At 36.9% G+C, this 13,405-nt stretch overlaps 5 protein-coding genes across 5 annotated transcripts; 3 read left to right on the forward strand and 2 right to left on the reverse strand.

Annotated features, from left to right (window-relative positions):
* Window positions 1-260: 260 nt before the first annotated feature.
* On the forward strand, window positions 261-7,283 carry TOR1 (phosphatidylinositol kinase-related protein kinase TOR1; the record flags this gene model as incomplete). Its single annotated transcript, XM_019181062.1, has 1 exon — window positions 261-7,283. One exon carries the CDS (start codon window positions 261-263, stop codon window positions 7,281-7,283), a length of 7,023 nt encoding a protein of 2,340 aa, XP_019042113.1.
* An 89-nt stretch (window positions 7,284-7,372) lies between these two features.
* YAE1 (Yae1p) lies at window positions 7,373-7,873 on the reverse strand (the record flags this gene model as incomplete). Its single annotated transcript, XM_019183085.1, has 1 exon — window positions 7,373-7,873. The coding sequence occupies one exon, from the start codon at window positions 7,871-7,873 to the stop codon at window positions 7,373-7,375; it is 501 nt and encodes a 166-aa protein (XP_019042114.1).
* Window positions 7,874-8,003: 130 nt separating this feature from the next.
* On the forward strand, window positions 8,004-9,474 carry WHI2 (Whi2p). Its single transcript, XM_019186175.1, has one exon. The coding sequence runs from the start codon at window positions 8,372-8,374 to the stop codon at window positions 9,407-9,409; it is 1,038 nt and encodes a 345-aa protein (XP_019042115.1). The 5' UTR covers window positions 8,004-8,371; the 3' UTR covers window positions 9,410-9,474.
* Window positions 9,475-9,694: 220 nt separating this feature from the next.
* Window positions 9,695-10,969, forward strand: RFC2 (replication factor C subunit 2; the record flags this gene model as incomplete). Its single annotated transcript, XM_019181270.1, has 5 exons — window positions 9,695-9,789; window positions 9,842-9,920; window positions 9,969-10,048; window positions 10,102-10,604; window positions 10,650-10,969. The coding sequence occupies 5 exons, from the start codon at window positions 9,695-9,697 to the stop codon at window positions 10,967-10,969; spliced, it is 1,077 nt and encodes a 358-aa protein (XP_019042116.1).
* Window positions 10,970-11,129: 160 nt separating this feature from the next.
* EAP1 (Eap1p) lies at window positions 11,130-13,001 on the reverse strand (the record flags this gene model as incomplete). Its single annotated transcript, XM_019183086.1, has 1 exon — window positions 11,130-13,001. The coding sequence occupies one exon, from the start codon at window positions 12,999-13,001 to the stop codon at window positions 11,130-11,132; it is 1,872 nt and encodes a 623-aa protein (XP_019042117.1).
* Between the last annotated feature and the right edge of the window lie 404 nt (window positions 13,002-13,405).

The following is a 13,405-nucleotide window of genomic DNA, read 5'->3' on the forward strand; positions in this document are numbered from 1 at the left end:
TGCACCAAGTTTACACTCGTTATTAGGGGTAGTCCAATCGTTACTGATTTCGATAATTTCGTTTCGCGCCCATTTGCCGGGTCATGATGACATAATAATCTGACTAAACTTATGTAATATTCGCGAATTCTTTTGCTGGCCGATGGATCAGGCAAAATCGAATTTGTTTTTGAGCTGATAAGTGTTTTGGAGTTGGAACCAGAGAAATCAACAAGTTCAACCGGTTTTCAAACCATTATTTTGGGTAATAGCTTTACAAGATGTCGCAGGCGCCTGATAGCTTTGCCCTATCGCAGATATTCTTGGGGCTCAAGTCCAAAAATGCCCAAGAACGGGCTGCTGCTGTGGTGGAATTGAGAAACCATTTGGTCACTACTGCAAGAGAAGTGTCATCTGAACAGTTTACAAGATATAACAACGAGATCAATAATAAGATATTCGAGTTGATCCATGGGAGTGATCCATCGGAGAAGGTTGGTGGTATACTGGCTGTCGATATGCTGATTGATTTCTTTGGAGGAGAGGATTTACCAAACCAAACATCGAGATTAGCCAACTATTTGAGATTTTTAATCCCTTCAACTGATGTCGAAATCATGAAACTCGCCGCAAAGACCTTGGGTAAATTAGCTATTCCTGGTGGTAGTCTGACCTCTGACTTTGTCGATCATGAAACCAGAAATGCCATTGAGTTACTTCAGACTGAAAAACAAGAGAGCAAAAGACATGCTGCAGTGTTAATAATAGCGGCAATCGCTGAAAACTCTCCAACATTATTCCATAGCTATGTCAATACCATCTTGGAAAATATATGGTCTGCTTTAAGAGATTCAAAACTTATAATTAGAATTGATGCTGCTAAAGCTTTGGAAAAATGTCTTGATGTTATTTATGAACGTGATTTAAACTTGAGGAAAAACTGGTTCAACAAATTGATTGAGGGTGCATCTGCAGGTTTTAAAATGAATACCAGTGAAGCCATTCATGGTTCTTTATTAGTTTTCAAAGAATTGGTTAAAAAGGGTGGTATGTTTATTCAAGATAAGTATGATGCAATTTTCGAAACTTCATTCAAATTCAGAGAACACAAGTACAACATCATTAGACAAGAGGTTACCCACATCATACCATTACTTGCTGCTTATAATCCACCAAAGTTTGTTGAAAAATACCTTCACCGCACACTGCTGTTTTATCTATCACAATTGAAAGAAGAAAATGAAAAAGCTGCTATACTAATATCCATTGGTGATATTGCATATGAAGTTGAAGGTCAAATCACAACTTATCTGGACGCAATTCTGGATAACATCAGAGATGGCTTAAACTCAAAATCTAGAGCTCGCAGGGACATTGAACCTGCTATTTTTTATTGTATTAGCAAATTGGCATCTGCTGTTGGTCCAGCATTGACAAAACATTTACAAAGAGATATATTGGATATGCTCCTTTCTTGTTCATTAAGTGATCATATGAGAGAATGTTTACTAGTATTGACACAAAGAATACCTCCACTTGAACAGACAATAAACACTAAAACATTGAACTTACTCAGTTATTGTCTTTCGGGTTATTCATTCAGCCAGCCTGGCTCACCAAATTCTCATAATATTATGAATGCACAATTAGCAAGGCAATACAGGGATGCCACTGCCTCAAGAAACGGAATCAACAATGATGATTATATCATTGTGCAGGCTTTGAAAATGCTCAGTTTCTTCAATTTCAAGAATGAATCCCTATTTGAGTTTGTTAGATATTGCACAATCACATATATTGAACATGACAACACCGAGGTACGGAAAATAGCTGCTCTGACTTCTTGTGATTTGTTTCTGAAAGATTCAGTATGCTTTCAAACTTCAAGTTATTCATTAAATGCTGTTTCTGAGGTTTTGGACAAATTATTGACTGTTGCAATCACTGATCCTGTTCCAGATATAAGGCTTGAAGTTTTAAATTCACTTGGGAAAAACTTTGATCCACAACTATCTCAAGCTGATAATGTAAGATTGTTATTTATGGCTTTAAACGATGAATTTTTTGCTATACAGAAGGTTGCAATTCAAATCATTGGAAGATTGTCATCAATTAACCCTGCATACATTGTTCCATTTTTGAGAAAAACATTGATTCAGTTGTTGACCAAATTGGAATACTCAACAGCATCCAGGAAAAAGGAAGAAAGTGCTATATTATTGTCACTGTTGATCAGTTCCTCTAAGAATATAACCAAACCATATGTAAAACCAATCATTGATGTGTTACTTCCTAAAGCTAGAGACAAAAGTGCTTCAGTTGCTGCTAGTGCAATTGCTGCTTTAGGTGAATTGACTGTTGTTGGTGGAGAAGACGTAAAACCTTTCATTTCAGATTTGATGCCATTAATCTTGGAGACATTTCAAGATCAAAGCTCTTCATTCAAAAGGGATTCCGCTTTGAAAACGCTGGGTCAATTATCTGGATCTACTGGTTATGTTATTCAGCCTTTATTAGACTATCCACAATTGTTGGGAATAATTATCAATATTTTGAAGTCAGAAACATCACCAAACATTAGAAGAGAGACTGTTAGATTGTTGGGTATCCTTGGTGCACTAGACCCTTACAAACATAAAGAAGTTGAAAGAAGCTCCAAGCATATTGTCGTTGAGGGTCCTCCTACAGATGTTGCCTTATTGATGCAAGGTTTGAGTCCATCTAATGAAGAATATTATCCAACAGTTGTTATAAGTACTTTATTGAAGATTCTGAAAGATCCATCTTTAGCTGCTTACCATTCAAGCTGCATTCAAACTATTGTTTTGATTTTCAAAACCATCACAATAACCTGTATCAAGTTCACTGGAAGCATAATTGAGGCAATCATTAGTGTTATGCATACATGCCCTCCATCAATGCTTGAATTTTATTTCCAACAAATAAGTGCATTGATAAGTATTGTGAAACAGCATATTAGACCATTTTTACCAGAAGTTTTTGACACCATCAAAGAATATTTCCATCTGGCAAATCTGCAAGTCACAATCATATCACTGATTGAATCCATCGCTAAAGCGCTAGATGGCGAGTTTAAGACACATATACCTTCTGTCCTGCCACTATTACTTGATGCTCTTGGTAACGATAAGACTACTAATGTCTCGTTGAGAATTTTGAAAGCTTTTGTTGTTTTTGGTGGAAGTATTGAAGAATATATTCATCTCATCATCCCAAATGTGGTTCACCTTTTTGAGTATGGTCCACAAAATGTGAGAAAAGCTGCAATTATCACTGTGGGTAAAATTTCAAGAAATGTTAATTTGAATGATATATCATCAAGAATTGTGCATACTTTGTTAAGAGTACTCAGTACTCGTAATGATGAGCTAGTGAAGGCATCGATGAATACATTAAGCTTGTTATTGTTACAAGTGAGCAATGAATTCATTGTGTTTATTCCTAGTATTACCAAAGTGCTTTTTAAATACAATATTGAATCTCCTGTTTATGATCAGTTGGTGAATAAACTATTAAATGATGAACCTTTGCCACAGAATCTGATATTGGATAAGGAACCAGAGAGCGGTGACGGTAGTGATATTGTTGAATTACCATCAAAGAAGCTTCCGGTTAACCAGCAAATTTTGAAAAATGCATGGCAGTGCAGCCAATGTCGTACCAAAGAAGATTGGCAGGAATGGAGCAGAAGATTGAGTGTTCAGTTGTTGAAGGAGTCCCCATCACATGCGTTGAGAGCTTGCTCGGCCTTGGCAGGTAGTTATTATCCTTTAGCTAAAGATTTATTTAATGCCAGTTTTGCAAGTTGCTGGAGTGAACTTTACACACAACACCAAGAAGAATTGGTCCAATCATTATGTATGGCATTATCATCGCCAAACAATCCACCAGAAATTTATCAAACACTTTTGAATTTAGCTGAGTTTATGGAACATGATGATACAGCTTTACCAATTCATATTTCAACATTGGGTCAATATGCTCAAAGATGTCATGCTTACGCAAAAGCTTTGCATTATAAGGAACTTGAATTTAGTCAGGAACCTTCAACTCCAACAATCGAGTCATTAATAAGTATCAATAATCAATTGCAACAATCAGACGCGGCTATTGGTATCTTGAAACATGCTCAGCAACATCATGATTTACAACTTAAAGAGACTTGGTTTGAAAAATTGCAAAGATGGGAAGATGCATTGAAGGCTTATAATGAAAGGGAAGTTGATACCATTGATACTACTATGGGTAAAATGCGTTGTTTGCATGCTTTGGGTGAATGGGATCAATTATCACAATTGGCTCAAGAAAAATGGACAAACTCATCAACTGATATCAAGAGAACTGTTGCACCATTAGCTGCCGCTGCTGCTTGGGGTTTGGGTAACTGGGAAAGAATGGATACATATATCACTGTCATGAAACCAGAATCACCAGACAGATCTTTTTTCAATGCTATTTTGTGCTTGCATAGAAACAATTTCGGAGAAGCGTCATCGCATATTTCTAAAGCTAGAGATTTATTGGTAACTGAGATTACGGCATTAGTCAGTGAGAGTTATAGCAGAGCTTATGGTGTCGTTGTTAGAGTTCAAATGTTGGCTGAATTGGAAGAAATAATCAAATATAAAAATTTGCCACAGCATTCTGATGCTCGTGCTGTCATGAGGAAAACATGGAATGCTCGTTTATTGGGTTGTCAAAGAAATGTTGATATCTGGCAAAGGTTATTGAAGGTTCGTGCATTAGTTGTGAAACCAAAACAAGATATGGACGTTTGGATCAAATTTGCAAACTTGTGCAGAAAGTCGGGAAGATTAGGTCTGGCTGAAAAGTCATTGAACTCATTACTTGAAGAAGGTGACGATCCGAATACATCTAGAGCACCTCCACAAGTTGTTTATGCTCAACTGAAATACATGTGGGCCACGGGTTCTCAAAGAGAGGCATTGAGTCATTTGATTGATTTCACTTCAAGAATGTCCCATGATTTAGGGTTGAATCCAGATGATTTGATCACACAACCTTTACCAACACATACAACCATCAAGAATGTTCAAGAATATACTAGATTATTGGCAAGATGTTTCCTGAAACAAGGTGAATGGCAAGTTGCATTACAGCCAAACTGGAGGACTGAAAACTCAGAAACCATTCTTGGTTCATACTTGCTTGCAACACACTTTGACAGTAAATGGTATAAGGCATGGCATAACTGGGCATTGGCTAATTTTGAAGTGATTTCTTTGCTGACTTCCAAATCTGCCATCAATCAAAATGATGAAAATGAAAATGCTTATACTCAAGAATTAATTCAGCAACATGTTGTTCCAGCTATAAGAGGGTTCTTCCACTCTATTTCATTATCGGAATCCAATCCATTACAAGACACATTGAGATTATTGACGTTGTGGTTTACATTTGGTGGTCTGCCAGAAGCAGCTCAAGCTATGTCCGAAGGTTTCAGTATGGTGAAGATTGATACTTGGTTAGAAATCATTCCTCAATTGATTTCCAGAATCCACCAACCAAATCAGACTGTTAGCCGCTCATTACACGGTTTGTTGTCTGACTTAGGTAAAGCACATCCACAAGCTTTGGTTTATCCATTAACTGTTTCCGTTAAATCTGATAGTGTTTCGAGACAACGTGCTGCTTCAACTATCCTTGATAAGATGAGAATTCATAGCCCAACATTAGTTGGCCAATCAGAACTTGTGAGTGATGAACTTATTAGAGTTGCTGTTTTGTGGCATGAACTGTGGTATGAAGGGCTGGAAGATGCTTCAAGACTTTTCTTTGGTGAACACAATGTTGACAAAATGTTTGCTGTTCTTGATCCATTGCATAAAATGATGGAAAAGGGGCCAGAAACCCTGCGTGAAGTTTCATTCCAGAACACATTTGGTAGAGATTTGAGTCATGCATATGAATGGGTTCTGAGTTATCGTCGCACAAAAGACATCTCCAAGCTGAACCAGGCATGGGATATCTATTATAATGTTTTCCGTCGTATCAATAGACAGCTGCCTCAACTGCAAACTCTTGAACTACAATATGTTTCTCCTAAATTATTGGCTGCTAAAGATTTAGAATTGGCTATTCCTGGTACTTATAGACCCGGGAAACCAATTGTGAGTATTCTGAGCTTTGAACCTTCTTTGACAGTTATTTCCTCCAAACAGAGACCACGTCGTTTTGGTATTAAAGGAAGTGATGGTAAGGAATACTTCTATTTGTTGAAAGGTCATGAAGATATTCGTCAAGATAGTTTAGTTATGCAACTATTTGGTTTGGTTAACACACTTTTGGTTAATGACCCTGAATGTTTCAAGAGACATTTAGACATTCAAAGATTCCCAGCAATTCCATTATCTCCAAAAACAGGTTTATTAGGGTGGGTTCCAAACAGTGATACTTTCCATGTCTTAATCAGGGAGTATCGTGAATCAAGAAACATTATCTTGAATATTGAGCATCGTATCATGTTGCAAATGGCTCCAGATTACGATAATTTAACACTGTTGCAAAAAGTTGAAGTTTTCACATATGCTCTGGATAATACTAGAGGTCAAGATCTTTACAAAGTTTTGTGGTTGAAGAGTAGGTCTTCAGAATCATGGTTAGATAGAAGAACAACCTACACTAGATCCTTGGCTGTGATGTCAATGGTTGGGTATATCCTAGGTTTAGGTGATCGTCATCCTTCCAACTTGATGTTGGACAGAATTACAGGTAAAGTTGTTCATATTGATTTTGGTGATTGTTTTGAAGCTGCTATTTTGCGTGAGAAATATCCTGAAAAGGTGCCATTTAGATTAACAAGAATGCTTACATATGCTATGGAAGTCAGTGGTATTGAAGGTACATTCAGAATCACCTGTGAACATGTTATGAGAGTGTTGCGTGATAATAAAGAATCATTGATGGCCATTTTAGAAGCATTTGCTTACGATCCATTGATTAATTGGGGATTTGATTTACCTACACAAGCTATTGCTGATGCCACTGGTATTAAATTTCAACTTGTTAATACTGCTGAATTATTACGCAGGGGTCAAATTGATGAACAAGAAGCTGCAAAATTGGAAGTTCAACAAAAGATTGAAATTAGAAACGCAAGAGCATCATTGGTGTTGAAAAGAATCACTGATAAGTTGACTGGTAATGATTTCCGTCGTTTCAATGAATTGAATGTGTCAAGCCAGGTTGATAAATTGATTCAACAAGCAACATCTGTTGAAAACTTGTGTCAACATTATATTGGTTGGTGCTCTTTCTGGTGATTTGTATATTATAACTGTTGTTATTTTGAGCAACTGGAAAGATATTGATTTAAAAAAGTTATGGATTTTTATGAACGGTTTTGATTTGATTATTGTTGTAGTTTTATTTGAGCTTGTAAGTCGTCAATATCTGATTTCCACCTTTGAAGTAGCGAATGCAAATCTTCTGGTAACTTCAAGTCACCATCAAAGTACCTTCTATTGAGAACTTTTTGAATTAAAAGTTCTTCCTTTGCTGACTCTAAATAAGTTTTTGCTTGATCTTTCAACTTTGGATCAATCTCATTCATGGTGCTGATGAATTGCAGTTTACTAATCACTTTCCCAACATCTATACCTATGGAAGCACCTAATGGATAACCTTTGTCAAAACCTTCTTGAAGACTGTCTTCTTTAGCTGTTGATAGCCCATCTAAATAACCTTTCTTTGCGTGGACTCTCCTCAGAGCTGAGATCTCACTGTTTTCCAATACACCACTTTTTTCACCATAAAACTCATCATCAGGCACATTTGGTCTGAATTCCTCGTCACTATCGGCCCAGATTTCACTGTCGGATATCTCTGAATCTTGAGCCTCTTTCTTCCCCATTATCACACCCATTTATAGTATATATGAGTTCCCAAATTGCAACCCAAAATGAGGTTTAAAATGTGAAAAGTCTATAGGCTTTTACTTTTGTACAAGAGCAGTATTACATAAGCATTTTTATCATCACCGGGTAAATTTCTGGAATTCGCGGAACCAACTTTTTGTGTACACGGGAAAATTTCTTCTTCACTGACTCAAGAAGGATCACAACAAAGACACGATTGAATCAAAGAATCACTCAGCAAACGTTCATTGTGTAAACACATCAACCATTTGAAAATTCACATTCACCCCCACAGCTTGTTATTGTTGAATTTGGAGGTCTTTTTTGGCTCTCAGGGCAGAAGAAATTCCAATATTGTTGCTGTCTTGTTCATATAAAAGTTGAAGTAACAAGATCGTTGCACCTTTTGTTCAATTGAAGGATCACAAATTGAATAATCAAAGTATTTGTGCTTTTTATTTGTTCTGTGGTTTGATTTTAAACTTACACTCAAGATGTCAAATCCAGATATTATTACACAAGTTTCTCAAGATGCTGGCCCAATGAGGCCAGAGGCAACTACTCAAATGGATGAAGATGCTGATTTAAACTCTATCATTAAACTAAATATCAGAGGGAAAATGTTTCATATCACAAGAGATGAGCTTATGAGCTTGCCAGAGAGTATACTATTATGCTTGTTTCCAAATGGTGTATTTGTTGATGTTGATGGTAACGTTATCACAAACCTAACAGAAGATGATATTGTTTATGTTAATTTTTCACCTGAATGTTTTCAATATATAGTTGATAGTTTCGGTGCTGCTGCTCAAAGATTACCACCTTCTAGTCAACCTGAAATATATGACAGTTACACAACACCGGATATAGAGGTGCTGAATGAGAAACCATCAATCATCGTGCTAAGGGAAGATCTGGACTATTATGTTATTCCACCAAGAAAGGGTATTAGTCCACAGGGTGTTAGAGCTATCAAATCAGCTGCAGGCAGCTATTTGGTTAGTCGTAATAAAGTTTTTGAAGGTTTAGGTTATGCTCCAGGAAAAAAATTAGGCCCAGCTGAAGAGCATTTACTAGAAATGTTATGCTCCTCAGGTTTCAACGTGGAAAGTGATTGGGGACATAGATGTTCGGAACCTGGAAAGACAGTTTTAACTTCATTGGCACTAGTGGATTTAGTCCATCCTGAACAACAGCAAGAACCAGAGTCACCATCATTAAATCCAGTGTCTTCAAATAACACCAAAGTCTCAAGAAGATCACGTATTGTTGAACTGGCAGGTAATGCAGCAAGATCAGCATCACGTTCAGTTTCCAGAAACAGATCAAGTTCAAGAACAAAAAGTGCAGGCACTTCATCGAAATTACTTCTGTTCTGGAGAAAACCTGCTCGTAAGTGCTGGTGGTCTGATGATGAAGTTGAATTGAAGATTCCAGGTTTATTGCACACTGATGGGTTATCTGATGCTAGTATTCGTTTGCATATACGACGTGTTTGGACTCTTGAACTTTCAGTTATAGGGGTCCATTAAAAGAATTTACAAATCACTTCATTCCAAAAGAACAATAACTCATTAATTCATGAATTTAATAGGATACATATACATATTTTTTAATTCAGTTCTTTCATTTGATTCAGTGTAAAAGCGTAGAAAGTAATGTTCGAACTTCGAATTGTTTTTTGGAGCTTGACACGACTTTTTGGTGAAAAATTCGAGAAAACGCGTCTGTAGAAATTTTAAAGTACTGCCATAGATATTTCGAGTGGTAAAGCCTGTCCAATTGACCATAAAAGAGAAACATATTCACCTTCAGCGATGTCAGTCAATAGCTTCTTTGCCAAAAATAGCAATAAAGAATCTTCAAAGCCAAAAGAAATCACCGAAAGAGCATTGCCTTGGGTGGAAAAATAGTATGTGCCATGCTCCAGTTGAAGATCCAACAACTACTAACATTTGTTATAGCCGTCCAAAGAACTTAGATGAAGTTACTGCTCAAGACCATGCTGTCACAGTGTTGAAAAGGACTCTTAAGTCAGCAAATGTATGTTATTCCAATTCCAGTGTCAACAAGAGATATTAACAATTACAGCTACCTCATATGTTGTTTTATGGTCCACCTGGTACCGGTAAAACTTCTACTATTTTAGCATTAACCAGAGAATTATATGGGTAAGTATTCATGATGACAGTTTCTTTTGGTCATACTAACCATTGTTATTCAGCCCAAGCTTGAGTAAAACTCGTGTTTTAGAATTAAATGCATCAGATGAAAGAGGTATCTCAATTGTCCGTGAGAAAGTTAAAAACTTTGCAAGATTAACAGTATCTAATCCAAGTGCTGAAGACCTAGAAAATTATCCATGTCCTCCATATAAAATCATCATCCTGGATGAGGCAGATTCAATGACTGCTGATGCCCAATCTGCTCTTAGAAGAACTATGGAAACTTATTCAGGTGTTACAAGATTCTGTTTGATCTGTAACTATATAACCAGAATCATCGGTCCGTTAGCCTCAAGATGTTCAAAGTTCCGTTTCAAACCTTTGGATAACCAAGATGCTTTATCAAGACTACAATACATTCAAAAAGAAGAAAACATAAGGCTAGAAGAAGGTGTTTTAGAAGAGGTTTTGAAAATTGCAAGTGGTGATTTGCGTAAGGCTATTACCTTTTTACAATCAGCTGCTAGACTACATTCAAGTTTGATGACCACTGATAAAGATGGTGATATCGATTTAACTGGTGATGACGATAAAGAAATCGCTGAAGATCTAATCACTGTCAAGAGTATTCGTGAAATTGCAGGATCTGTTCCAAGAGATATCTTAGAAGGTTTATTAAAAGTTTCCGAAACCAAAGAATTCGAAAAGATCTTCAAGGTTGTTGATGATGCCATTTCAGAAGGTTGGAGTGGTGTTGAAATTGTTAACCAATTACATGATGAATTAATCTTGAATGATGCTTATTCACCAGAACAAAAAAACCAATTTTCACAAATTTTGTTTGAAACTGATCAAAGATTATCAAACGGTACTGATGAGCATTTACAAATATTGAATTTGGTAACGAAAATTTCAAAAGTTTTTTAGGTTAATACGATATTTAATTCTACAAGCAAAAAAAGTTAAAGTAGTTATCATATATTCGTGCTAACTTTGTTGCAACATCCTTAAAATCTCAATAAAGGCATACGCACTGCATTAATATTCATTCTTTTGTGCTTATCTTGAGCGAAAATAACTATTCAAACTATTGCTGATTTGAGTCTCTTCCTTGAAATCCTGGTGGCGGTGGGCCATTGAAGAAACCTGGAGGAAATCTTTGCTGCTGTTGTTGTTGTTGTTGATGTTGACCATCAGGATTTGGTGCACCAAATGGTGGATAAAACACTTGTGGGTTACTTTGACCACCTTGTTGACCACCTTGGGGGTAAAGTAAATGTGGTGGAATATTTGAAGCACCTGGAGGACCATGTTGTCTCATTTGTGGTGGGAAACCCATACCATTTGGTGGAGGTGGAGGCATAAATCTACCGCCTTGTGGCAAGTTTGGTGGGAATTGTTGAGCTAACCATGGTGGTAGTTGTTGAGGGTTAAAACCTGGTGGTACTGGTGGCATTTGGCCTTGGCCTCTATTTTGTCCATTCTGAAATTGTGGTGGAATCATAGGTTGGCCTTGAAGACCAGGTTGTTGTGAATGCTGTTGTTGATTCTGCTGAGGTAAACCTGGTGGTCCTTGTAAACCCGGAGGTAATGAGCTTCTAGGTTGTTCTTGGTTTGGTAATGATGGGCTTTGTTTTGAGTCATTAGTTGAAACCTTTGGACTTTGAGCATTTGGTGTAGAGTCAATTTTAGCACTCTCAGGGCCTCTATTCAATAATGACATAAAGAAGGAATCTTTGGAACCACCAGCTGGTAATCCTTGATTTGATGGAGGTGCTAAACCTGGGGGTAAGACAGGAGCTGATGATGAAGGTTGTTGAGGTGGTTGAGGTTGACCTGATGAAGGTTGTTGGAAGTTGAACTGAGTTCTTCCTTGTTGTGGTTGTTGGGATTGAACTTGAGGAGATTGTAAAGGAGAAGCTTTTGTAAGGAGAGGAGTTGAGTTGTTTGAGCCAGCCTTTGCATTCTTTTCACCACTATCAAGCAAAGATAAGATTTTTGAAACTCCATCATTTCCTGAGGGTTGCTGTCCTGAAGATTGTTCATCTTTGGCTGGACCAGATTCTGGTTTGAAAAATGAGAAAAATTTGGAGTTTTTGGTAACATCTGGGGTTCCAGCATTAGATGAACCTCCTGATTTGGTACTTGGCTTTGCAACACTAAAGAAACTATCAATTGTGTTTTTGTTTTCTTCACTTCTTTGAGTTGATGATGGTGTTATTTCTTCTTCGTCAACAATTTCACCTCTTCTCTTACGTTCAGCCAACTTGATTTTAGCTTTCCATTTTTCAAAATCTTCAGCAGATCCTCCTGCAGGTTCATCCTTCTCAAGTTCAGCTAGCCAACTATCATCATCGTCTTGTTTCTTGTGACGATGGTCCCTGTTATTTCTTCTATTGTTGTTGTTGTTGTTACCATATCTATTGAAACCTCTATCATGAGGCTTCTTATTCAAGTTGAAATTACCCATTGATCCTGTAGCTGGTCCACCTTCATTATAATTGTTTCTACCAGTGTAGTTACCGTTATTATTATTGTATTGGTTTCCCGACCAGTTAGTTCTTTGAATAGGTTTGTTCTTTAATCTATAATAGCTCTTTGGTGGAAGATCTTGTGGAACAACGTTATCTGAGGAATCTTTCAAGCTGTACAAATAATCCATGCTATATCTTAGTCTTTCGTTATTGTTATAAGGACCCAACTCAAGTTTCCAATCTTCTAATTCTAATTCTTTGCTTTGAGCATTCGTGCTTTCATCATCCCCTATTTCTGTACCTTTTTGTTCAGTAGTGAATCCGCTTTTCTTAGCTTCTTCCTCTTCTCTTTTGTATTCAGCTTCTCTTAAAAACTTGGTGATTGCATTATCATCTTTGTTATTCTCGAAAGCACTAGCACCGGCCTTGCTATCTGAGACAGCTGAAACTAGCGATATTATGGATGGGTCATCAAATTGTGCCATTATTTATCTATCTTGTGTAAACTTTTGACAATCTGAGAGGTTGAATGTATAAAAATTGTGACTAAGTGGTTATAACAAGGAGTATTGTAGTAGTAAAAAAACACTTTTTGAAAATGAAGCAATCCTGATTTTCTATGATATAAACAATTTATTAGGACACAACAATTAAAAATAAGTCCCAAATAGATTCAATTGAATTGTTTGTCTGATTTTAAAGTATGCTTTTGCTTTTCTAATGATTCTTTAAAAACCTTTTTTGCCTTTGCTGGCTGTCCTGCTCACCATAATTTCAACGATCAAAAAAATTGCCAAAAAATTATCACGCTTTTGAATTCCGGGGTTTACCCTCGAATTAAGTTTTTGCTGACTGCCAATTGAATCAGGGTCACTAAACTACATGGCTG

Source organism: Wickerhamomyces anomalus, assembly GCF_001661255.1.
Source record: "Wickerhamomyces anomalus NRRL Y-366-8 unplaced genomic scaffold WICANscaffold_1, whole genome shotgun sequence".
In the NCBI taxonomy this organism is placed as follows: Eukaryota; Fungi; Ascomycota; class Saccharomycetes; order Phaffomycetales; family Wickerhamomycetaceae; genus Hansenula; species Hansenula anomala.